Source organism: Balaenoptera ricei, chromosome 5, assembly GCF_028023285.1.
Source record: "Balaenoptera ricei isolate mBalRic1 chromosome 5, mBalRic1.hap2, whole genome shotgun sequence".
In the NCBI taxonomy this organism is placed as follows: domain Eukaryota; kingdom Metazoa; phylum Chordata; class Mammalia; order Artiodactyla; family Balaenopteridae; genus Balaenoptera; species Balaenoptera ricei.
Genome location: NC_082643.1, coordinates 44,115,460 through 44,139,151, shown reverse-complemented (window position 1 = coordinate 44,139,151; position 23,692 = coordinate 44,115,460). Strand labels below are relative to the sequence as shown.

Here is a 23,692-nt window from a genome sequence, read left to right as displayed (position 1 = left end):
AACTTTCTCACGACAGATGAGAAAGTTGATGCTGACAGATGACTTCTCAGAGAGTCCAGAAGTTAGCTATTTTCTGAGCTGTTCCCAGAACCTTTATCTCCAGAATCCAGCTAAGCACCCCTTCCTCTACGCCACTATGTTCGGGCCACTTTGAGAGTCTCACCCTCACACCCATGTACACAGCTACATACACCCAACACTTAGCGTACAGTTTTGGGAAGTTTATGGGACAGTCACAAAGTTAAGAACCCCTGTGTTAAGTTATGCTGGCATAAATGAGTGGCGTAAATGAGAGCTGCAGGCAGTGCTGAGAGACAGGCAGCTGAGCTAAGAACAAAGATAATAACAGTTACCTGCCAGGCCCTGTGCTAAGTCCTTTCCATGCATGATCTCATGTGACTCTTACTATGCCACCTTGGGTGGAGGTATCATTCTTACCATTTCATCAGTGAGGGAGCCAAAGCTTAGTAAGATGAGTAACTTGTTCTCGGTCACAATGAGCGGGGCAGAGGCTAAGTTTTCAGGAACACAAATCCGTCCTGTCACTTCTTTGTTTAAAAGAATTTTAATGGCTTTCCAGCTCACTTAGAATAAAAGCTAAAGTTCTTATAATGGTCTGCAAGGCCCTAGAATGTCTAACTCTTGCTAATTCTCTGATGTCATCTTCTTGTATTATCTCTCCACGCGCCCGTCTCCCTCCCCCCCCCCCCAAACTATTTCTGCCTCTCTGGCTGCTTGCTGTGTCTGGAACATTCCAGGTAAGCTCTACTTCAGGACCTTGGCTCTAGCTATTTCCTCTGCCTGGACTTTCCCCAGATGAGCCATCCTCTCATCCTTTTAGGTCTTTACTTTCTTACTGAGGTCTTTCCTGATAACGCTATTCAAAATTAGAACTTTTCAACACGCTATTCCTCTTCCTTGCTTTATTTTTCTCTGTTGCACTTATCGCCATCCTATAGATTATACTCTTACTTAGTTATATTGCAGCTATCTTCTTCCATTAGTGTCTGAGCTCTACCATTGATAACCATCATAGTAGTAATTGATGCGGGCAAGAATCTTCGATGGGTGAAGGTTTGATGAGGAACAGGGTATTTACATCTCTCTAAAAAGTCCTTATCCATTATAAAGGGGAAAATAGCAACCTTGTGGTGGAGAATCTTGACAGATGCTATCTTAACCAAGGAATCAAAGTTAACATCATGCATAATGAGATAAATTGATGTCACGTGCTTCCTGATGTGATGCAAAGCAAACATAACATCGCTTCTGTGGAGTTTCTGCCAAAAGTGTGTAACCTAAGTCTAATCATAAGGAAACATTTGACAAGCCAAACTGAGGGATAGTCTACAAAATAACTGATCTGTATTCATTAAAAAAAAAAAAAGACAAAGACTGAGAAACTCTTCCATATTGTAGAAGACTAAAGAGGCATGACAACTGAATACAACGTTTGCTTCTAGATTGATTTTCTTTTCATCTAAAGAAAATTATTGGGATAATTGGTGAAGCTTAAATAATATCCATAGATTACCTAATAGTACTGTATCAATGTTAAATTCCTGGTTTTGATAATTGCACTGTGGTAATGTAAGAGAATGTCCTCGTTTTTCAGAAATACACACTGAAATAGAGATAACAGGGTATCACGTTTAGAACTTGCTCGCAAATGATTCAGAAAAAAATAGAATAGATACATAGATAGATAGAGGAAAGAGAAAAAATAAAGCAAATGTGGCAAATTTTTAATATTTGGGGAATCTGGGTGAAGCATATTCAGGAAGTCTTTGTACCATTTTTGCAAGTCTGAAATTATGTTAAATAAAAATCTCAAAAAAAAAAAAATAGAATGTAAGCTCCATGAAGACAGCGATTTTGATTTCCTTTATTCACTGATGTGTCTTTAACACCTGTAATAGTACTTTGCATGTTCTATGTACTCAATAAATCCCTGTTGAATGAGTGAACTTCAGCTTACGACCTAACTACATTCTAGACGCTCAATAATCCCTTTTGAATGAATGAACACTGGTATATGAGTTACCAGTGAGGTAACTGTCTCACCAATGTGCCAGCTCTGAGGGGAGCTATCACACACCCTTTTTTTACCCAAGGCTTTCTAAGCAACTGTCACCCACCCTGCAGGGTCCTCTGTCTGACTCTGAGTAAAGCCAGGAGAGATTAAGGACTCTGTGCTGACCTCCATCCCTCACCTGCTCACCGCCAGCAACTTTTTCAGAGACATATCTATTGGTTCAATAAAAGATTTTATTATGAATATATTCCAAAGGATAGATAGCCACATGGTCTCTGTAAATCACTTAAAAAATTTAGGTTGGTAGTGGAGAAAAGACTAGGGTCAAGTCATGAGGGTGAGGAAGGCAATCATGGACATCCAGTCAGACTGAAGGAAGGCCCTCGGCTGTCCTGTCTGGGTTACTATTTCACAGTGGACATGGGTGACTCACCGAGATGCCGTATCGGGTCCGATACATGGTCCTCATGGCGACACTTGCTCCACACAGGCAGCATTCGTTCATGTCAGAGGCAATCTGACACGAAAGGCACAGGGGAAAGAAAGTCCCACAGAGGCCTGAGGGCAGGGTGAAATCACACAGAGGAATCAGTCAGGGTCATCGTGTGTTTGACTTAATCACACCGCTTTCAAAAAGATGCTCACTCAGGAAATGGCCTTAATGGACATTCAGAGAAAACACTGGGGTCCCCTGGCTCTTTATGTCTTGCTTCTGGACCCTACACTCCTGGAGGTGGGGAAAATTGACTTCTCATATGCCAGGTCAGATTTAATTACAAAATCTCCTGCCTTGCTGATCTGAGCACGTCCAAATTATTTCTTCCCTACCCTTGTTTACATTTGGATCATCCTTGAATAGGAAGTTTGTGGCGTCAGGAGGTCTGAGAAACCCTCTGAAAACTGTGGGAGGGTGTTTAGGGTCAGAAAACATTGAATGAAGAAATAATGGAAAAATGAGAAAAGCAGTAGGAAACAGATTCTAGATGGTTGTTCTGGCAAAGAATAGAGGCCTATTATTGTTATGAGGATTGAAGCAAGTAAAAGTTAAGGGGTATTGGCATCAAAAGCTTAAAAAGCGTACTGAAATTTCACTTTAAAGAGTCTGTATAAGACAAAAAAGGGCCTAAGAAAATAGCAACAAACAGGAAACTGTTCGCAAACATGCTGAGTACAAGTCTATTTTGAAAAGTTCTAGGGTAGAGTTTTGATATGACTGTACCCTACATGAGATAAGAAAGGTCTTGTTTTTTGATTGATGGCGTTAAGCAAAAGGCTATCTCCACTGAACTTGGAACTTCCATCATATACAAAAAAAAGAGGCTGTTTTTCAAGACAGTGGAAAGACCAGCCACACAGAGAATGTCTGCAACTCTTTCAGCAATAGACTCTGAAACAAGGAAATTGTCTTACACAAAAGTGTGTTGGGTAGTGTGAAGGAATTAAACGTCAGGAAAGCTAAAAACCTGAAAGCTTCCTGAAATGGAACAGCCACAAGAGTTACAAGAATACTGAAAACCAGAAACACAGACTCACCACTGTAGGGAAAGGAAGAGGTAGAGAGAAGACTGGAGAAACACATCAAGAACACAGGGATACTAAAGAGGTGAAAAATATAAAAAGAGGTGATTGATCTGGACAAGAGTCACAAACTCAAGCCCAGGCAAGTAAAAATGAATGAGTAAAATAGTTGGAAAAAACCCACAAAATAGCCAACAGTGGATGGTGGACATAAATATGGCAAACTGTAGAGTGATGGTCCCTTTGAATGGGTTTAGCTAATACTTGGTAGCAACTGACTTCTGCCAGTTGAGAATGAGGGATCCTCTTTTCAGATTTTCCAAATTTTTAAGAGAAGCTGGAAATCTAGATTGGAAAGTTAGATTTTTATGTGGGTTCTGATTTTTGTATGGTTCCTACTATTTGAAAATTAATACAGCAAGAGGGGTCATTATATACAGGGCAAACAAAACACATCCTGTGGCAAAATCTGCCCAGTGGTTCCACCTTGTGACCTCTGAGTTCTAGAATAAAACATGGATCCCTTGAGAGGATAAGCAAACAACTTTGTGATGTCAGCAACTGCACGACTGTTAGCCCAGGAGAAAGCAACAACGCTGTGCACTTACAAATCCCCATGTCATCACAGCAGTCAAACACGCTGGTTTGCCAGTCACTAACTGTCACACCTCCTGCGCCATATGTTGGCTGCAAAACAACTGGATTCATTTTTAAGACTAAGTTCAAGAAGGCACTGCCTGTGAAAACAAAACCAAAACAGTATTCAACACCTAACTGTATTGGGTATAACGTAGATACCAATTCAGAAGACATTTCATTGCACCCCTCCGGCTTCGGGTCATTCACATTCAGCTAACTTAGCATAACATTTCCAGACTATTGCCAATATTTGAGAATTAAAAACATAAAGGAAAGAAAAACAACATAAAGGAGAGGGAATGAGGATTCCATTCTCAGGTTGTCTGGTTGTGTTGTTTTGTTTTTTTCCTTTTTCTCCTTTCACCAATCTCTCTTTTCATCAGCAATTTTCAAGACAACCATCCTGAACAATGTCTATTTTGCATTTGAAGTGTTTCTATTTAATAGTAATTATAATCAATGTTTACAAAGCTATTCCATTAGCTTTGTAACTAAGACATTGTCTTAGTTGCTCTGTAAGAGAACTCTGTGAGATAAAGTTCTTTACTTCTGCATAAAATTATTATTAAAACAGATGCTTCTAGCTAATGTCAGCATTAACTGCTTAATTATTAGTGGTGTCCTGATAGCTAAAGTTTACTTGGAAAAAGATTAATTTCCCTTTGTGAGGGTATCTCTGAAAAAAGAGGCTTCAAGTCCCACAGAAAAACCCAGTGGTTGTAAAACCAGTAGGAAGTAAGTGTCCCTCAAACAAAGTGGTGCCTATACTTCTCATATTTCATCCAGCAATCAAGTTCAGTCTTGTGAGTTGCTACCCCGTCAGAACTCTCAAGAGGGAAAATGTCTTCACTAAAATGATTTCACTAATGACTTCACTAAAATGATTCACTAAAATGATTTCACTAATGACTAATGTTAAAAATTTCTCCTTTCTTATTTCGAATCTAACCATAATGCTGTGCTCCGTAGTCCTGGTCCCTGGTCACTTTCAACACTTCCCTTGACTAGTTACAGGGCATCCCCCCACCCCTATTATCTCTCTGCTTTTGCTCCTTCAATATTCCTCCGCTATGTTGTCAGGAAAGGCCCCAGTCAAAGGTTCTACCACAAGGCTTCCCAATCCCTAGTGCTTGGTTAAAAATACAGATACTTGATTCCGATTCAGCAGCCTGGGGTGGACCCTGGGTGTGTAAAAATTTTAAGAGGTGATTCTGATACAGCCAGTTCTGGAGACCACTGTGTATATGTCATATCACTCTTCCTCAGTCCTTCCTAATCAGCCTTCTAAGCTCTTCACCTTGCTCTGCATTTCTTCCTGACTCATTTGTCTACTCTGAGATCCCTGACTGTTATCAGTTGATTCCCACCAACAGCCAACTCCCCATGAAGTGGAACTTCGTGGAATAACAAATGCCAGAGCACTTTGAACTGCCTTAGAAAGGTGCCTCAAATATTTATTATCAAGAACTTGCTTTATGACACAAAGAGAAAACCACCCCGATTGAGAAGGCTATATAATTATGGTCAAATCACACCAAGAATCATGTTTGAAACTGCAAACATTTAATAAATATAAATATTTAACTAGAATTAGAAGGTCTTTCTCCTTTCTGACTAACTGAGAGGGCAACAATGCCTTTGCTGATAATGCAGGAAAATATATTGCTATGTGGTGGTGCGGACTATTAACTGACAAGCTAAAGCAATAAAGGGCTGACCAGGCAGTCTTACAGCAGTGCCTGGCACACAGCAGATATGCAGTAGAATATTGTTGAAAGAATGAATTAGCAGAGAGGTGGTGGTTAGAAGTCATCAGAATGGATAGTATTCCCTCGTCTAATAGGTTGAATGTAAATTTGTGCTGGGGTAAGACACAAACTTTTCAGTGTTTGTATAGACGTGTTTTGTATTTCTCATTATAACGGAGTCTTTATGAATTAAACTATTCTCCATAGCAGTTATTGTCAACTGGTTTGTTTATAGATATTCTGTCTTAGGAAACCACTGTCATAATGTTAGCTAACATTTGTGATATGACTTATTTAAATATAAAACTTGCTTATAACTGACCAATTTTCCTTTTATTGTTTTAAACTTTAGTGTAAGAATCACTTGAGGGGGTTTTTAAGAATGATACATCCCTAGAAATTTGGATTTAATCTAATAGGTCTGGAAAGGGATTGAGGAATCTGTATGTTTAATAAGTACCCAAGTGCTTCTTAAGGGAGAGGGGTTAATAAAAAGTAAGAGTGGTGAAGGGGACCAGCTGTATTATTGCCTAATCTGACTGCTTTAACTCTAAATCATATTTGTTTGACTCCTTTCCCAGACTAATGATTCCTCTGAGAACCAAATCAAAAGGGGACAAGAAGAGAAAAGGATAATTCATTCAAAGTCTTTTTATCCAGCAAGCCTGGCTTCATTTTGGTATTGGGTATAGTTACAAAACCAGAGGGGGGTATCAGAACTTTGAATAAGGAGGAGAAACTAAGAAGAGAACTCATGAGTTGGGAATCTCTAGTAGTGAAATTAAAGACCTAAAACTGCAGAGACACTTGCAAAGCACCGGATGGACAAGTATAATTCACAGAGGAAGTGGTCGTATTTAATTTCAATCAAAACAAGTCCGTTCTGTGAACCTCTTTGACCCCGTGGGAGGTGTAAGAGAAGCATCTGACTCAGGGCCCTGAGCTGGAGAAGTCCAAACATGCGATCTGGGAACAAGTTTTGTGTTTTTTGTTTTTTTTCCAAAGTAACAGAAGTAGAATTATCATTCGTTTTGGTGAAGTTGGAGAAGGCTGATTGGAGGGCATGGGATTCTTGTCTAGGCATAGATAGTAGACATTCTAGGCAGGGGAAATAATGTGAGGAAATGCACAGGGGAAAGAAAGAGGGTGGAATGCATGAAGAACAGTAAAGACATTAGCTTTTGGGAGCAGGAAGCAGGGTCGGAGTGTAGGGATAGAAATGCACGGCTGTACCTCAAGGTCTCCTTCCCACACCTGCAGCAGACATTTTCCACCCTCTGTGTGTCCTTGGACAAATAAACTAACTTCTCTGAGCCTCAGTTTTAACATCTTTAAAACGAGTATAATGTGACTTTCTTCTTTGAGTTGTCGTATTAATGTGATCAGACTATGTCTATGAAACACCGTGTTTCCTGTGTGTCAATGACCTGACATATGCACCACTGTGTCTGTTTTAAACTAAATGTTGCCAAGTAGCAGGGTCTATGCCTGATTTAATGGTACGGAAAAGCGCCTGGGAGCCCAGCACCCCAAGGCTAACGACACTGTGATGATAGAACGATCAATGCCTTAGGAATCAGAAGGCTTGAATTGTAGTCACTGCTAGTATTGGGGAGGCTCAAATAAGATCATGTATGTGAAGACATTTTGAAATCTGCAAATCGCCGTATACGTGGGAGACAGGTGCCAGTGAAAGTTGATGGAAAAAATCTGCACGTGATATGTTGCCAATATCACAATGGCTTACACACGTATAGAGTGCTGTGCTTTTCATGTTTGATCTCTACTTAACATTGGTCTCTATTTAATATTCACTGCAGGCCAGAGCACTCAGGGAATTAAGGATGATAAGACCCTTTTTAATGCAGACAAGAAAACTGAGGCAAAGTGGTCAAGTGCCAAGGCCAAGGAAAGATCATGATCGCCAGGGCCAACCTCTTTGTAGAAGAGAAAATGAGGCTTGTCTCAAAGACTTAGTGTTGGTCCCACATCCTCTTCTTAGTCTCTCCAGGGAAAAGATATGGCGAGCACCTCGCAGGAAATGTTACAGGAACCGAAAGATGAGAAAGTGGAGAGCACGATCGAGTGGTTAGGTCATGGACTCTGGCCCTAGGCTCCAGCTCTCCCAGTGACTAGCTACATGGCCTTGGGCGAGTTACTTCACCTCTCTGTGCCTCAGTTTCCTCATCTGTGAAATGGGATATTAACAGTATCCAACTTACAAAGTTGTCACGAGGATTAAATGAGTTAAAATTTGAAAAGTCCTTCGAGTGATTCTTGGCAGAGGGTAAGTACTTCATGAATGTTAGTTAAATGAAAGAGAGTAGTACTTGGCTCTGGAGGGAAACACAATACTCCTCCCACCCCATACCTCCTTTACACCCCTAGGAATTGTAAGATGTGGGTAGTTCTCCCACAAGGCTACAGAAGAAAGGGAAAGAAACAGAAAATAGCCACATGTTCAGAGTGACAAAGTGGCAGGGCTGGGATTTGAACTCAGTTCTGCGGAGCTCCAAAGCCTTTATTCTTCTTTCCATTGAATTCTACCAATCAGGGACTATAAATCTTGGCCAGCAGAAATGAGCAAGCCTTGTTCAGGAATAAAAGGTAAACCTTCTCCTAGAATGTTCCTTCTCATGCAAATTTTTGGGACTACCGGAAGCTAGACAGCTTGTGACTAACCGCTTTCTTTTTATGTCCGTACGTACGTATGTATGTGTGTATGTATTTTTAATATCTTGAAACCAGTCAATAAAAGCTTGCCCAAGGGTTCCCAATACATTTGTAGAGAACTGGTTCTCAACCAGAGATTACTTCAACTCCCAGGGGACATTTGGCAATGTCTGGAGACATTTTGGGTTGTTACAACTGGGGGTGAGGACTACCTAGGGGGTAGAGGCCAAGGATATTTCTAAACATCCTGAAAAGCACAGGGTTTTTTTTTTTTTTTTTTTTTAGAAAAGAATTTTCCATCACCAAATGTGAACTGGGCTGAGGTGAGAAACTGTGATTTAGAGAACATTTCCAACATCATGAAACAGGGGCATTGGGAGGGATTCTGAAGGCTATCTAGTGTAGTTTCCTAGCAGATACAGATGTCGTGTCTGCAGTAGGCCCGACGAACTGTCCTGGTGAGGAATGAAACCTTACACAACACTTTTGAGTTAAAAAAATGTTCAAAGTGCAAGTGCTGGAACTCAGGGATCAGGACAGGAACCCCGTGCCCCCAAAGATTTGTTCACGTCCTGTCTGAAATGCCTCTTCTGTGTGGCAAGTCCTGCCGGGTACCCCACTGCCCCCAAACTTGCCTCTTCTCTCTTCCTTCTACTTATTGTTCCTCTGTTGACAGTTTAATCTCCCCAGTTCTATTGTTCTTTTCTTCTTTAAATAAACTTTTAATTGAAATGAACTATATATACAGTATAGAAATTGTAAACATGATTGATGAATTTTCACCAAGTGAACAATTCTTGTAACCACAACCTGATTCAAGAACTAGAAACTTACAGAACCCCAGAAGCCCTCCTTACTCTCAAAGGGCGTCTAACCCTCCACTCAGAGGCAACCTCTACCCTGTCTTCTAACACCAGAGAATCATTTTGCCTGTGTTTGAGACATATTTATTGAATTATATACATTATTTATTCTTCTATTCCTGGCGTCTTTTGCTCAAAATTATGATTGTGAGATTCAACCATATTGTGTGCCGCAAGAATGAATGTGTTCATTCATTCTCGTTGCTGTATAATATTCCATTGTATAGATATACCACAATTTATTTATCTGTGCTACCATTGTATTATTTCCAGTCTGGACTATTATCAATAGTACAGTACATACATTATGTATGTTCTTGTACATAACTTTAGGTGAACTATGTATGTATCTCTGTTGTGTCTATATCTAGGAGTGGAATTGCTGGGTCCTAGGGTTCATAGATAGTGCCAAACAGTATTCCAGAGTGGTGGTACCAATTTACACTCCCATCAGTAATGTATGAGAGTTCCAGTTGCTCCACATTCTAGCCAATACCTGCTAATTCCACTATCTTATTTACTCATAGATTGCTAAAGAATCTGGGAAGCAAGCACCTAGGTTTAAAATTGAGAAAAACAGAAATTATGGTTACATGATTAAATAGAGTTGCTGCATTTAGGGAAAAAACACAGGATATTCAGTTAAATTTGAATAATAATGTCCCAAGCATTATTTGAGATATACTGAAAAATTATTCATTCTTCATTTGAAATTCAAATTTAACTGGGCATCCTGTATTTTATCTGGAGCGTTGGGGGAATGATTTTGGTATGAGGTAATACCAATGTGGGGCAGTTACTGCTCCCTGCATTTCCAGGAATGGGAAGAGGGGGAGGAAGCAAAAACAGCGGGCTTTCCAAGGTTGCCCTTCTCTCCACCCCCTTCCCCATAGGGTCCCAAGGCACACTAATGGCGGCAGTGATTTATTTGATTTCTATCTAAATTCTTTTAAGAACATTTCCTTTGGGAAAACACAATTGTTTATTCATGGATAGAGGAAGGAAAACTGAAATTTCTTGAGCAGTTGCTATTGCCAGTTTCCATGTTTGGCAATCTTAAGGCTGTTGGATTCTAGCCTTATAACAATCTTGCCTTCTATTTTGAAATCTGATACCAGGAGAAGTTAAGCAACTCAGGCTGGTTCAAAGCCAGACGAGCTAAAGCCAAAGTCAGAGCTCTTCCATTCTACCAAGTCTTCTGTCTTGTGGAAGGAGTTTCATTGACTAGCCCGGGTCCTGCTTGGGCTCTATTTCTCTCAGCCAGTCTGAGCTATCCTGATGGCATCGGGCGAGACCACTGCCTATCACTCACTTGGGCTTCCCAGGGCTCTTCATTCCCTCGATTTCCATCCCCTCCTTTCTCCTCTGTCCAACTCCTTCTGGCTTTCAGCTTCCTACCAGATAATTCCATGGGTTATATGCAACCCACTTCTGGGACAAGAAAGTAAAATAAAGTCAACTGAGAAAGGCCTGCTGTTGATCATTTTGAGCTTCTGCAGCATCTACATGCCGCAACAGGCCTGTCTTCTACTCCCAGGTCTGAGTCTGCATCTGGAGCAGGGAACGACCCACTCCATCCCTCCAGCTCCTGTGTGTCTCAAGCAGAATTCTGCAGCCTCTGCGTCACACTAGACCAGTTATGTTGTAAACCAGAAAATGCCATCCGCAAATATGCCTCGTTAGGATAACGGTTATTTTGAGCTGATTATTTTAAGAAACAGCAGACACAGGAGAAGACTGGAAAACAGAGTAGAAGTCACCCTTTAAGGTGACTAATTTATACTTATAAAGGAAACGTCCATTTATAAGGGTGTCTCCCTCTCCTACCAAGAAAAGATGGATGATTGTAAATCACAAGAAACCCTTCAGTGGAGTTATTTTCTGCATAACAAACCTTACCCTTGTTTACCCAGCCACCTCCCCATAAATGGCTTATCCCCACCTTCTCTCTTTTGCCTTTAGCTGAAGATGGTATTTAAGCCTGAATTCTTATTTATTTATTTATTTATTTTGGCTGCACCTGGTCTTCGTTGCGGCATATGGGATCTAGTTCCCCAGCCAGGGATCTAACCTGGGCCCCCTGCATTGGGAGCTTGGAGTCCTACCCACTGGACCACCAGGGAAGTCCCTAAGCCTGAATTCTAAGACACCTCTGAGAGTTAACAGTTTTCCCTGGATATCTCCCATGTATATGAGATACACGTGTTAATAAACTTCTGCTTTTCTCTTCTTTATCTTCTGTTACAGGGGCCGAGGACATAGAAGGGTAGAGGGAAAATTATTTTTCTTCCCCTACAATGTCATTTCTAAAATTTTAGCCAAAACAATACAAACTTTCAGTTATCAGGAAATTAAAAGATGATTTCGTAGAGTTGAAGGTATGGCATTTCCTAATTTAAACTAAATCATTTCTATAAACAAAAAGCCTCTGGTCACCCACTGGGGGGTGGGAGGAGGGCTTCCTGCCCAACCTAGGAAAGCCCCCATGTAGCCCACAGCTGAGGAAATGGTCCCTTCTTTTCTATAGACTGGGAGTAAAGAAAGAAGATTAGTCACTCATCTGTATCTGGCTTCCATCCGCCTGCAGCCTTGTCCCCCAGAAACATTCAGATCCTGCACCTATCAAGGAATCCCCTTTCTTGATCTTCTCCAGCACCCAGACACTCCACAGCAGGCCTGCCTTTTTAGTCCCTGGGTCTGAGTCTGCACCTGGAGCCAATTATCTGGATCTCATACAGAATTCGGTATTGTCTGTATGCCAATAGGATTCTGCCTAATGTACCACCGATTATGTCATTTCTGAAATTTTCATCAAAACAATGAAAACTCTCAGTTATAAGGAAATTTTAAAAGATTATGCATAATTGAAGGTATGGCATTTTCTAATGGAAACTAAATTACTTTTATTTTAAAAAATGCCACTCAAAACCATTTTCCCTCATGGTTAAAATGGTGCTCATGCCTGATAATGCTTAAATGAGGAGCCCTCTTGTATTTTTGATAGTGCAAGACTGGGAACTTTTCGGACACCAGGAGAGTCCAGTAACCCTCCTTTCATCAAGAAAGTGAAGGGGACTTGGCTCACCAAAGTGTGCAATTTGGGGAGAGGGTAGGGGATAAGGAGCACATGATACATGTGCTCCCACTGTCATTCTACCATCACTAATCTCTCTGGGGACCTAATTCATTAAGCTTCTTCTCTACTTTGATCTTATAATTTGTTAAGGGGTGTCGGGCACACACGGTTCTAGGGAAAGACTGCCTTTGCACACCCGCACCCTGTAAGCCTGCCCTCAGAAGCTCTTCACAACTTGACCGACCCTGTTTTCCCAGTCCTTCCCTGACCATGTCCTTCCCATATCCAGTCAGATTCCTCACTGCTCTGCAAACTTTCCATCTGTGCTGTTCCTGCTGTGAATTCTTGCCTTCACTTTCCCCATCGACCTGTCAACATCTCATCTCAAATGCCACCTCCTCCATGAAGCCATTCCAAATCCTCCAAGTTGGCTTTGCCTCTCTCCCTCCTTTGAACTTGCTTAACCCTTTGGTGGTGTGGTGAAGAGCCCACTGGACTTGGGTCAGGATACTGGGCTCTAACCATAGCATCAATACTTGGCTATCTCCATGCCTTTTCTGTAAATGACAATGATAGTATCTTCACTTCCTCCTTCCCACAGTCATTAAGAAAGCTACAGGGAGTTATAGTAACTTCGGATATGAGATATCTGTAATTATGTGCATTCTGAGAACTTAAGTTTTCTTTCCCTTTTTTTTTTGGCTTTTCTGAGGGTGGTCACTGGGCTTCAATGATCTTGGTTTTTCCCAAAGACAGTGGCCTTCACATAGCCTAGAAACTACTAAGTGCTTGATGGGGTTCAGGACCAGCTACCCTAAAATGTGGCATCTTGGCATATTGAATATCTTAAGCTGAAGGAGTTTGAGAAAATGGCAAAAGCAGGAAGGTCTCTCCCTTCACCTGTCTTCCCTGAAAGCAGGAGATAAGTGTCTCATGTGAAAGGTAACCTCCCTGTACCAGAAGGAAGGCAGACACCTTATCACCAGAGATGGAATTTAGGGTCAAGAATAAACAAACCTTGGGACATCCCTGGTGGTCCAGTGGTAAAGAATCTGCCTTACAATGCAGGGGACGCGGGTTCCATCCCTGGTTAGGGAACTAGGATCCCACATGCCGTGGGGCAACTAAGCCTGCGCGCCACAACTACTGAGCCCAGACGCCCTGGAACCTGCACGCCACAACTAGAGAGAAGCCCACATACCACAACGAAAGATCCCGCGTGCCTCAATGAAGTTCCCGCTTGCCGAAACTAAGACCCGACGCAGCCAAAGATAAATAAATAAATAATAAATAAATCTTTAAAAAAAAAAAAAAAGAGTAAACAAACCTTGTTACTTTTTCACCATTTAGTACCCCTAGAGCAAACCCCCTTGTCTTGTCAATTCTTCACAAGTTTACTGTTTCTTTGTCTAAAAGTATGAAAGTTTCCCCTCTGGTCACTTCTTTGGGTCTTCAATTCTCTTACGAAAGTCCCCATGTACATATGTAAAAATTTAATAAAATTTGTATGCATTTCTCCTGTCAAACTGTCTTAGTTTAATTTTCAGACCCAGCCAGGGATCCTAAGAGGGTGGAGGAAAACGTTTCCTCCCCTACATGTTCAATATCAGATTATTTATTCATTTAAACTAGTGAGTTTCAATCAGGGGTGATTTTGCCCACAGGGGGCATTTGGTAATGCCTGGTGACATTTTGGTTGTCACCACTCGGGGTGGGGGGACAACTGCTATTGGCACGTAGTAGGTAGAGGCCAAGGATGCCTCCGCTCCCTCCTCCTCCCCCCTGCCCCCCATTCCCACCAACAAGGAACTATTTGGCCCAATAGTATCAAGGCTGAGAAATTCTGATTCATACTCTTGTCCTGTTTTTTTAAAAGATTTGAGCAGTTTACAAGCTTATATACATAACAAGACACAAAAACGAAGAAATCAGGGAAAATAAAACCTGGAGTAAATTTGGTGCTTGCTCTAAGGTTCCTGTACAGTGTTCAACATGGGCTGCAAATTAGACTCTGAGATTCCTACTGAGGTAGGAGATAGATGGGCCCCTGGGCTGGACAGCTGGTGTCTGTCACGTGGAGTAAAATTAAAGCTTTGTTCTGCCCCAGACACTCTAAGGACAAAGCTAGTGGCAGAAGCTGAGCTCTGCTGAAGCAAAGAGATAAGATGACCACTCCTGAGGTCAGGAAAACTTCCCTTTCTGCACATGCGCAGGAAGGCTCCTTGGGGGTCAAAAAGGTAGGTGGCACCACCCGATAAAAAGTGTGGACATGCACCCACAGGCCTCTGCAGTGGGATCCATCTTAGCAAAAATTTGCACACACATGTTGGGGAGCATCCTAGGACCAGTCAGGTGTGAACAAAGAAGCAAGATAATTGGCCAAATGTAAACAAAGACCGGGAAGGACTGTCTTATAGAAGGGAGTTAAATCACCTTTTCACTACGCTCTTGGTTCAGGACGCCTGCACTGCTCTCTGGGTGTGTATTTCTGTAGCTTCTGACTTACTGCGCTCCTCCTCGTTAGAGAGGATACCCATACCCTTTCTCTCTGGGTGTGTATTTCTGCCTTGCTTCTGATTTAAATAAGTAAACTATTTCTCTGTGTGCTCTGCCACATGTTACGCTGTGTCTCTAATAATAAACTTTGTACCTGTTTTTTACAGTTTTTGCCTCCTTGAAACATTCTTGCTTTCAAACAGGGGAAAGAGCTAGGGCCACCTTGCTTCTAGCCTCTAGCCCCTGGTGGTCTAGCAGTTAGGATTCCTGGTTTCCGTCCAGGCTACCCAGGTTCAATTCCTCGCAGGGGACTAAGATCTCTCTTCCGGAGGGAGGGCTGACTGCTGTCCCTCTGAGATCACTACCAGGCAAAGCAAAGAGGGAACATAAACATTTAGGAGATTGATCATGTCCATAAAATGAAAACAGGTTGAGACCTAGAGAAATTTCTCATCAAGCTCCTCAAAAAGGAGATTATTTGTGACATGCAGTGGCTAAAGCCTTTATCAGTATCTCTAAAATAAACAGAACAATGACTTTCCCAAACCTATACCCTAATATAGGGTTACAGCACAATGCTAGGGTAGAATCACTGAAAGCAATCACCGAGAAGCTAAAATGATCCCATCTAAGTATTTACCCCTCTGATAATATGGGATGATTCAAGATTAAAAATCAGATTTTTTAGATTGTTCAGTGAAACACATGGATGCATACTCTTTCATAAACTTCCGTGAATAGTATTTTCACCAGCTGGGGCCTGATAAGATTTGGGCAGAAGTGAGGCTTAATTAGAAGCCTCTGGCAAGAACCTGAGTTCAGATTCCCAACTAGGGTTGCTTATTATACATAGCAACAGGTACACAGAAGGAAAGGTGTATAAGGCAAATGCATTGTTATAAAAATTAAAAGATGCAACCGGGACATGTACCTGAATAAAAGGCCATCCTAGTGTAGCATGGAGGTGAGCTAATGGCCATCCTAATTCAACACGGAGATAAGCCAAAGGCATGGCTCCAGAAAAGTCTGTGTTTTTCTCAGAAACCCATTCTAAAACTGCTTTAGCAAGTGACCAGTGGGGACGCTTAGAAAGGAGACTTGGCTGACACAGAGTAACCCCGGTATTTAAATACCCATTTAAAACAAGCTGATGGTGTTCTGTTAAGCGGTACATCTTGTGCACGAACCAGTGAATCATATCTGACTGTATGACTGATCAAAGTCCCAAGTTCTACGCCCTAGAGCTGGAAAACTTTTATATCAGGTGTTACCAAAACCCACCCATTCTGACAATAGAAGAAAGCAGTAAAATGCCCGTGGAGTCTAATTCTAAGTAATGTAACTTCCTGGTCAATGTTATGAAGACAGAAAAATTACAATATGGAACCTTAGATTATGTAATGAGTTGACCTGTTAAAAATACCAACCACTTGGCTCCATCCTGATTCTGGCCCATTGGTCTGGCCTTGGAATTGATATTTTTAATGCTTCCCAGGTGATTCCAAGGTTCAGGGAGGGTTGAGAATTAAATTATTATAATTATTAAAGGAAGTCTATCCAAAATGATGATTTGAGTATTGAAGTAGTGGAGCTTAAGCCTTTTTTCTTCTTTTTAATAAATTTATTTATTTATTTATTATTTATTTTTGCCTGCGTTGGGTCTTTGTTGCTGCGCGCGGGCTTTCTCTAGTTGTGGCAAGTGGGGGCTACTCTTTGTTGTGGTGCGCGGGCTTCTCATTGCAGTGGCTTCTCATGTTGCGGAGCTCGGGCTCTAGGCGCGCGGGCTTCAGTAGCTGTGAAGCACGGGCTCAGCCACTCCGTGGCATGTGGGATCTTCCCAGACCAGGGCTCGAACCCGTGTCCCCTACGTTGGCAGGGGGACTCCTAACCACTGTGCCACCAGGGAAGCCCGTGGAGCTTGTCTTTTACACAAAAATAAAACACACATTTCCCCTCTAATTTCAAATTTCCCCTCCCACTTAATTTTCACCCCAAATGTGTATAATTTTAAAAACTTAGCTCAACTAATATGATCAATGAAGACATGTCTAAAAATCACAAAAGTGTCAAAAGAAAAAAATTTCTATTAAATCCAGCATACAAAGTTAACCACTATTGACATCTGTGATTATATCCTTCCATTTAATCTAACAAAAAATTTTTTGTGTGCAGGAACACATTTTAATGAACATACCAAATGTGGCAATAAAACCATTTATCCTACAGTGAAGAGAAGGCTGCTTCTCTTTCTGTTATAACTGGGGAGCAAGCATTTATCTCTTTCAGAAGTGGGATCCAATCATTGTGCTCTAGCTCAGAATTATTATCTAATTAGTTAAGACCTCTACCATGACTCCTGAGTTGGTGTAAAGGAGCAGAAAGAGACTTTCCAAGAAAGAGTTTAATTTGAGTTCTTCCAGCTCATCCCACAGTTTATTTCTGTTTGCAGAATTAAAGGTTGAAATATTATTGGTTGAGTGAATGAATCTTGGAGTTACCTTTGAATTCTCAATTCATATGCAGCTATGGAAACTCTCAACTAAAATCGTATTCCTCACTTAGGCAATTATTTATCTCCCCAGACTCATATCTTGCCTTTATTCTGTTTCTCTCTTCACATCTTTCTTAGAACACTTTGTCTCCAATAGGAGCTCAGCAGGGGGGAATCCCAAAAAGAGAAGAGGGTATCACCAGCTCCTGGACTTGCAGAGAGCTTGGCTCTACCCATGCCTGGCATATCTAGTATCTGGTCATAGCAGTATAGCAATCCTGCAATTGTCTCAGATTTAATATCTAGCCTAAAAGAACTAGAAGACCTATGATGTACAGGACTGTATTTTAAATCTTGCTGCAACTCAGTTTTGAATTGGAATCATCTGTCCTTTGAATCATGGGGTTGAAGATCACTTACCTGGTAAAAGACAGCTAATAGCTGCATCCACTTCAGCACAAACATCTTGAAGGGACTTAGTTGATTTTTTTAGAAAACTTTTTTGGTAAACAGTCAACTTTGTTAAATAATTTTAGATTTTGTACTATTTGCGAGGGATGGGGTGGAAGAGCCCCCCATCCCACCCAATGCCAACAACTTGTACTGGTGATGGAAGTAAAGAGGGTTAAGATAGTGCTGGTCCTTAGCCATAAAATCAAAGGTCAGAAGTTACAGAATGGTGAATTTGGGTGGTGTCTGTAATCCGTAACTTGAGCCAGTCCCATCCAATACTTTCTAAGAAGATAACAAAACCATTTGTGAGTGCTCTAGTCAGTATAAACGGATCTCAAAACTTCAGTGAAAATACAATTACCTGGTGGCCATGAAACGCTTAAATGCTGACAAATTTAATTCAGGAAAAAAGCAGCAGCCTATACAAACACTTAATTATAAAATATTTTTTTCTCCCCAAAGCCTCTAGATGTATTTTTCCAGGGCATGATCTATGCGCTAAGAGGGGCAGCCATTAAAAGCACATACATTTATCTCCGTTTTCATCCCCCCTCTCCCCCGCCCACCCCCATAACACCCAAATGAGTTTGAAAGTAGTGTTAAGTGCTAATTTCTCAATAAAACTGATGGCTAACCAATGGTGCTTGCTCAGTCCTTCTGGATTCCTCTGCATTTTGCTAATGCATTCAAGTGCATTGGGGTTGTTCTTAGGGTTGATTGCTTTGCAAGAGGTAAACTAAGCACACCCTTAAGGCACAAATAAAGTTGGGGCAATAAAATGAAATGAAATAGTGAAAACTTTGAGGGAAATCATCACAATTACATCAGACTTCTTTACATATGGAGGGGTGTGCATGTAGCACACCACACATTTTCAGTGTGTTTAAGGCCTCTCAAGATGCCTGTCTGGTCCTGGTTATATTTTAAGGTCAGTTGTTTTCGGGTCCCTCACCTCTACTGGAGTCTGAGCACAATGGGTCCTAGCCACTCATCTTTTTATCCTAACACAGTGCCTGGAGCAGAGTAAAGGTTCAATAATGAGTGTTTAAAAAAAATAAATGAATGAACAAATGTATGAATACAGAAACTGTTATGTCCCATACACACAATTTCAAAATCTCTAGACTATACACCTATCTAGATGTCAGAAATACCACCTCCCAAACTGCACATGCCTTTTATCCACCATCTTTAAGAAATGTGTTTGCCTTAGGGACCTGGAAGTAAGAGGGAGAAAAAAACCTTCTTTGTTCTCCTTTCTTTAAATCATACAAGTGAGAAAAGCTAATCATTCCCTTAACAGTGAAAATACTGAGATCTGCCTTGGTAATACTGCCCATAATAACAACGATACAAATCAGGACAGGCGACAAGTGGCCAGATTGTGATGATCTCAAAAAATTGTTTTTGTTATATAAAAACAGAGACATTTAGAATTAACTTCAGACAATAAAATAATAATAAACCTCAAAATGACTGAAGCAGACGTCGTGTCCCCCTGCCCCACACTAGCAAAAGTAATTCCAACAGCAAATCTTGAAACCAGCTACAAACTAAACAAGTTTCTAGAAGGAATTTTAGAATATTCTGCTTAAACACACCAGTCTTAATGATGATACGATAATTTCTTCTTTCATGTCTAAGAACATTTTTTTCTCTTAAAAAATGTACCTTCATTTTAAAGAAACTGTCATGATATACACAGGCTCTAATGAATCACCACTGTCTAATTTAATTTAAAAGACAATTACATGTTGCAGACATGTGGGTTTTAACAAAAATTCACCGAAGCAAATGATTAATACCTATTATTCAATTCTGCCTTGTGTTAGTTACCCGTGGTAAGATTTTACTGGCTCCAGAATTTGTTACTTTTAGAATAATTTTTTTTTTTCTTTTGAAGGAGGACGAAAGAGAAAGACAAGAGGTTTGCAGCACTGAAGTTATTGCAACAATACTTACCACACGCAAGTTAACTTGAGAGGACTGCAGCTCACACCAGCCCGGAGAAGCATCTGGGAACATCGTTTTGTTGCTGCAGATATGGCTGTAATCAGCAAGGGTGGGGTTCGGGTGTGGAAAGTTAGGAGGTGGGATTGGAGGAAAGAAACCATGACCTGCCTGTCTTTACTGCCTGGTGCGGGTCACTGTTTCTCTGTTTCAGAAAGCGGACACTCCATTTTTACCTTTTTCCGTTTATTTTATGTGACATTTGCCTGACAACACTGCCCCCTTAGAGGGCAAGATTTATTTATGATTGGGCAACAACACATTTTATGAGGGTCCAAGGCTTGTTTATTTATTTAGGATTTCTATGATTCATCTACTTCCTAAGGCACTTAAGGGTCTTGAAACACGTTTAAAAGTAAGCATTGGGCAGCTGGTCTTAAGACTCAAAAAATGCCAAAGACATAATTGACCTTCCTTCTTTTTTTTTTTTTTTAAAGCATTTCTTAATTAAAAAAAAAATTATTTATTTTTGGCTGCACTAGGTCTTCGTTGCTGTGCACGGGTTTTCTCTAGTTGCGGCGAGCGGTGTGCGGGCTTCTCGTTGTGGTGGCTTCTCTTGTTGCAGAGCACGGGCTCTAGGCGCGCGGGCTTCAGTAGTTACTGCTCGAGGGCTCTAGAGCGCAGGCTCAGTAGTTGTGGTGCGCAGGCTTAGTTGCTCCGCGGCATCTTCCCGGACCAGGGCTCGAACCCGTGTCCCCTGCATTGGCAGGTGGATTCTTAACCACTGCGCCAGCAGGGAAGCCCCTTGACGTTTCTTCTTGTCAGGTTGTTGAGACTTGTGTTCTAAGCTAAAGCGCTGTATGGCAGGGGGGGAGACAAGGGAAGATATTGAAGGTTAGTGGGGCAGAGTGGGACATGGTCAGTGGCATTTTGGAGCCACCTATCTGGTGCCAGTGTGGAGCCTGGATTCTAGAAGGTAAGACTGTCAGTGGTCAGGGAGACCACTGCAGGGACAATTTCGTAGAGAGGGAAGGATGCAGAGGGCCTGAGCAGGGATGGAAAGCAAAAGCGTGGCTTTAACAGAAAATCATAACAGGAATGGGCAGTTCTTAGGGATTGGGCATAGGGATGGGAGGGGGAATGAATCACTTCATGAATCAGAAGATAGGTACATACATACACAATACTGTATATAAAAACCTCAATTGTTTCCAGGTTGCTGACTAAAAATTTGTTACTTTAGCAGAGGTTAAGATGTCCTTCATCCTTCTTGGTGTGACTCTGATAAGTTTTATTTTCTTTCACGATGTTTGTGCATAAAACATGAATGAGTCACATCACTGAAACTGTTTTATGCTCTCCTTGGTTAGATGTGTGTACAGAGGGAGTTGTTCTTCAAGGTGGAGGATAAGGGGGGCAGGCATACCTGGGTGCTGACTTATTTCAGAGGACCATTTGCCTAGTCTATCAATATTCACACAAAGCACTGAGTAGAAAACCCAATTATCAGCATAATCCATGCTATCTTATTGCAGGAGACGGGAGTGTGAGTTATAACCACTGCATATATAGGCCACTAAACCAAAAAAGAGGTGATACCATCCCTGTCCTGGGAGAGCTCCTGACCTGGGAAATGAGACAAACCATATGGCCTGTAGAGGAAATATCCTTAGGATCTTACAAAGCAGGAGGTCATCAAGTTCCAGGCCACTTATTGTGTGACTCTTGGGCAAATCTCTTAATAAAAAAGGTTGTGATATATTGAGTCTCTAGTATGTGCTGAGCACAAAATCACTTCAACGAATGTGTCATCTATCTTCATCATTAGACAGTCATAGCACCTGTGGTTGTTACTAGCCTCATAATAAAAATAAGGAAACTGAGCCCAGAGAAGTTAAGTAGCTTGCCCCAGGGCCCTACAGCAGCTAATTTGGGAATGGGGGAACTGTGAACCCAGGCTAATCTGACATAAAAGCCCATATTTTCCCACTACAACTCTCAACTATTAAATGGTGGTGAAAACATCCATATCACAGGACCATGGTGAGGATTAAACGAGGTAATACGGGAGAACCCAGATACACGGAAGATATGCAGTAGAGTCGTGTGTTCCCTCCCCTGTCACCCCTGCTCTTCCTCAGGAAGAGGCTCTGATTTTTAGGTTCTTCCAGAGCCTGCTGGGTACCCCTCTCCTCCACAGTAGGGGATCTCACCTGCCTCATTCCCCAGCTGGACGCTGTGAGCCCTTTGAAGGACAGGTGGTGGCCTCTGTCATTAACATGACTTTAAAGCTGAGGCCAAGCCAGACACAGGCATGAGAGAAAGTCAGGGACCGGTGGTATCACATTAAAATGTCTTTGTAGAGTTATGGTCTAAGCCAGCTACATAAGAATAGGAAAAGAATCATTCGGGGATCAGTGGAATTCTATCAAAAGGAGAAGGATCCAGGGTTTGGGGACTTTACCCATTCTGCCCATTTATACCAATCAAGTGTTTTAAAAGGGGCCCACCAGGTGATCTGTGATTGGAGTGAAATCAGACCCCCCCAGGTCCTATGTTCTAGTCTCTGGTTCTTTTATTCATTCACTCAACAAACATATATATATATAGAGAGAGAGAGAGAGACAGAGTACTTGCTATACATCAGGCCTATGTGAGATACTCGGGATACAACGGCAACAAACAGCTTTCCTGCTCTCAAGATGCCTGTTCGGTTTCATTCTAATAAAGGAGAAAGATGAGGAAAACACATGCAAACACAAACAAACCCCACGTCAACATACAAGTGAATAAAATAGTTGCATGTTGTTCTAAGGGTTGGGAAGAGAGTCGTCAAGGGGCTGAGGTTCTGAATAAGGCGGTGGTGGGAACGCAGGACCTACCTTAGGCAGGGTGGGCAGGAGAGGCCTCCCTGAAGCAGACGTCCAAGGAAGAGCAGGTGCTGGCTCTGTAGAGACAGGTGGGAGGAGTGTCCCGGTCGAGGGCAAGAGTCCCAGTGTGAGCTCAGCAGATTTGAGGAACTGAAAGGAGACATCTGTCGGAGAAGCAATAAGCATTCTAACGGACTATGTGAGGAATGGTGGCAGAAAGAGTTTTATAGGACTATTCAGGAAAGACTCCATGAAGAACTATATATATATATATTTTTTTTTTTTTTTTTTAATTTTTGGCTGTGTTGGGTCTTCGTTTCTGTGCGAGGGCTTTCTCTAGTTGCGGCGAGCGGGGGCCACTCTTCATCGCGGTGCGCGGGCCTCTCACTATCGCGGCCTCTCTTGTTGCGGAGCACAGGCTCCAGACGCACAGGCTCAGTAGTTGTGGCTCACAGGCCTAGTTGCTCCGCAGCATGTAGGATCTTCCCAGACCAGGGCTCGAACCCATGTCCCCTGCATTGGCAGGCAGATTCTCAACCACTGCGCCACCAGGGAAGCCCAAGAACTATATTTTTAAGGAGACTGATGAACTGGCGTGTGTGTGTGTGTGTGTGTGTGTGTGTGTGTGTGTGTGTGAATTCCAGCTGAGAAAATCACCAGGCCATTTGTTTGTCTTTTTTTTTTTTTTCAAAGTCTTTACTGAATTTGTTACAATATTGCTTCTGTTTTATGTTTTGGTTTTTTGGCCACGAGGCATGTGGGATCTTAGCTCCCTGACCAGGGATCAAACCTGCACCCCCTGCATTGGAAGGCAAAGTCTTAAACACTGGACTGCCAGGGAAGCCCCTTGTTTGTCTTTTTATGATTGAAAGATGCGGCA

General features: G+C 41.8%; 1 protein-coding gene across 2 annotated transcripts in view; it reads right to left on the bottom strand.

Annotated features, from left to right (window-relative positions):
* LOC132365854 (placenta-specific gene 8 protein-like) overlaps nucleotides 1-22,871 on the bottom strand; it is a 33,219-nt gene extending 10,348 nt beyond the window's left edge. For both annotated transcript variants that reach the window (XM_059922733.1, XM_059922732.1), the window contains exons 1-4: nucleotides 22,825-22,871; nucleotides 19,955-20,039; nucleotides 4,162-4,290; nucleotides 2,469-2,593 (exon numbers count right to left, since the gene is read on the bottom strand). In XM_059922733.1, coding sequence (XP_059778716.1) covers nucleotides 2,469-2,593; nucleotides 4,162-4,261 — 225 coding nt within the window. In that variant the 5' untranslated portion in view covers nucleotides 4,262-4,290; nucleotides 19,955-20,039; nucleotides 22,825-22,871. The remainder of the gene's footprint in view (nucleotides 1-2,468; nucleotides 2,594-4,161; nucleotides 4,291-19,954; nucleotides 20,040-22,824) is intronic.
* Nucleotides 22,872-23,692: the final 821 nt, after the last annotated feature.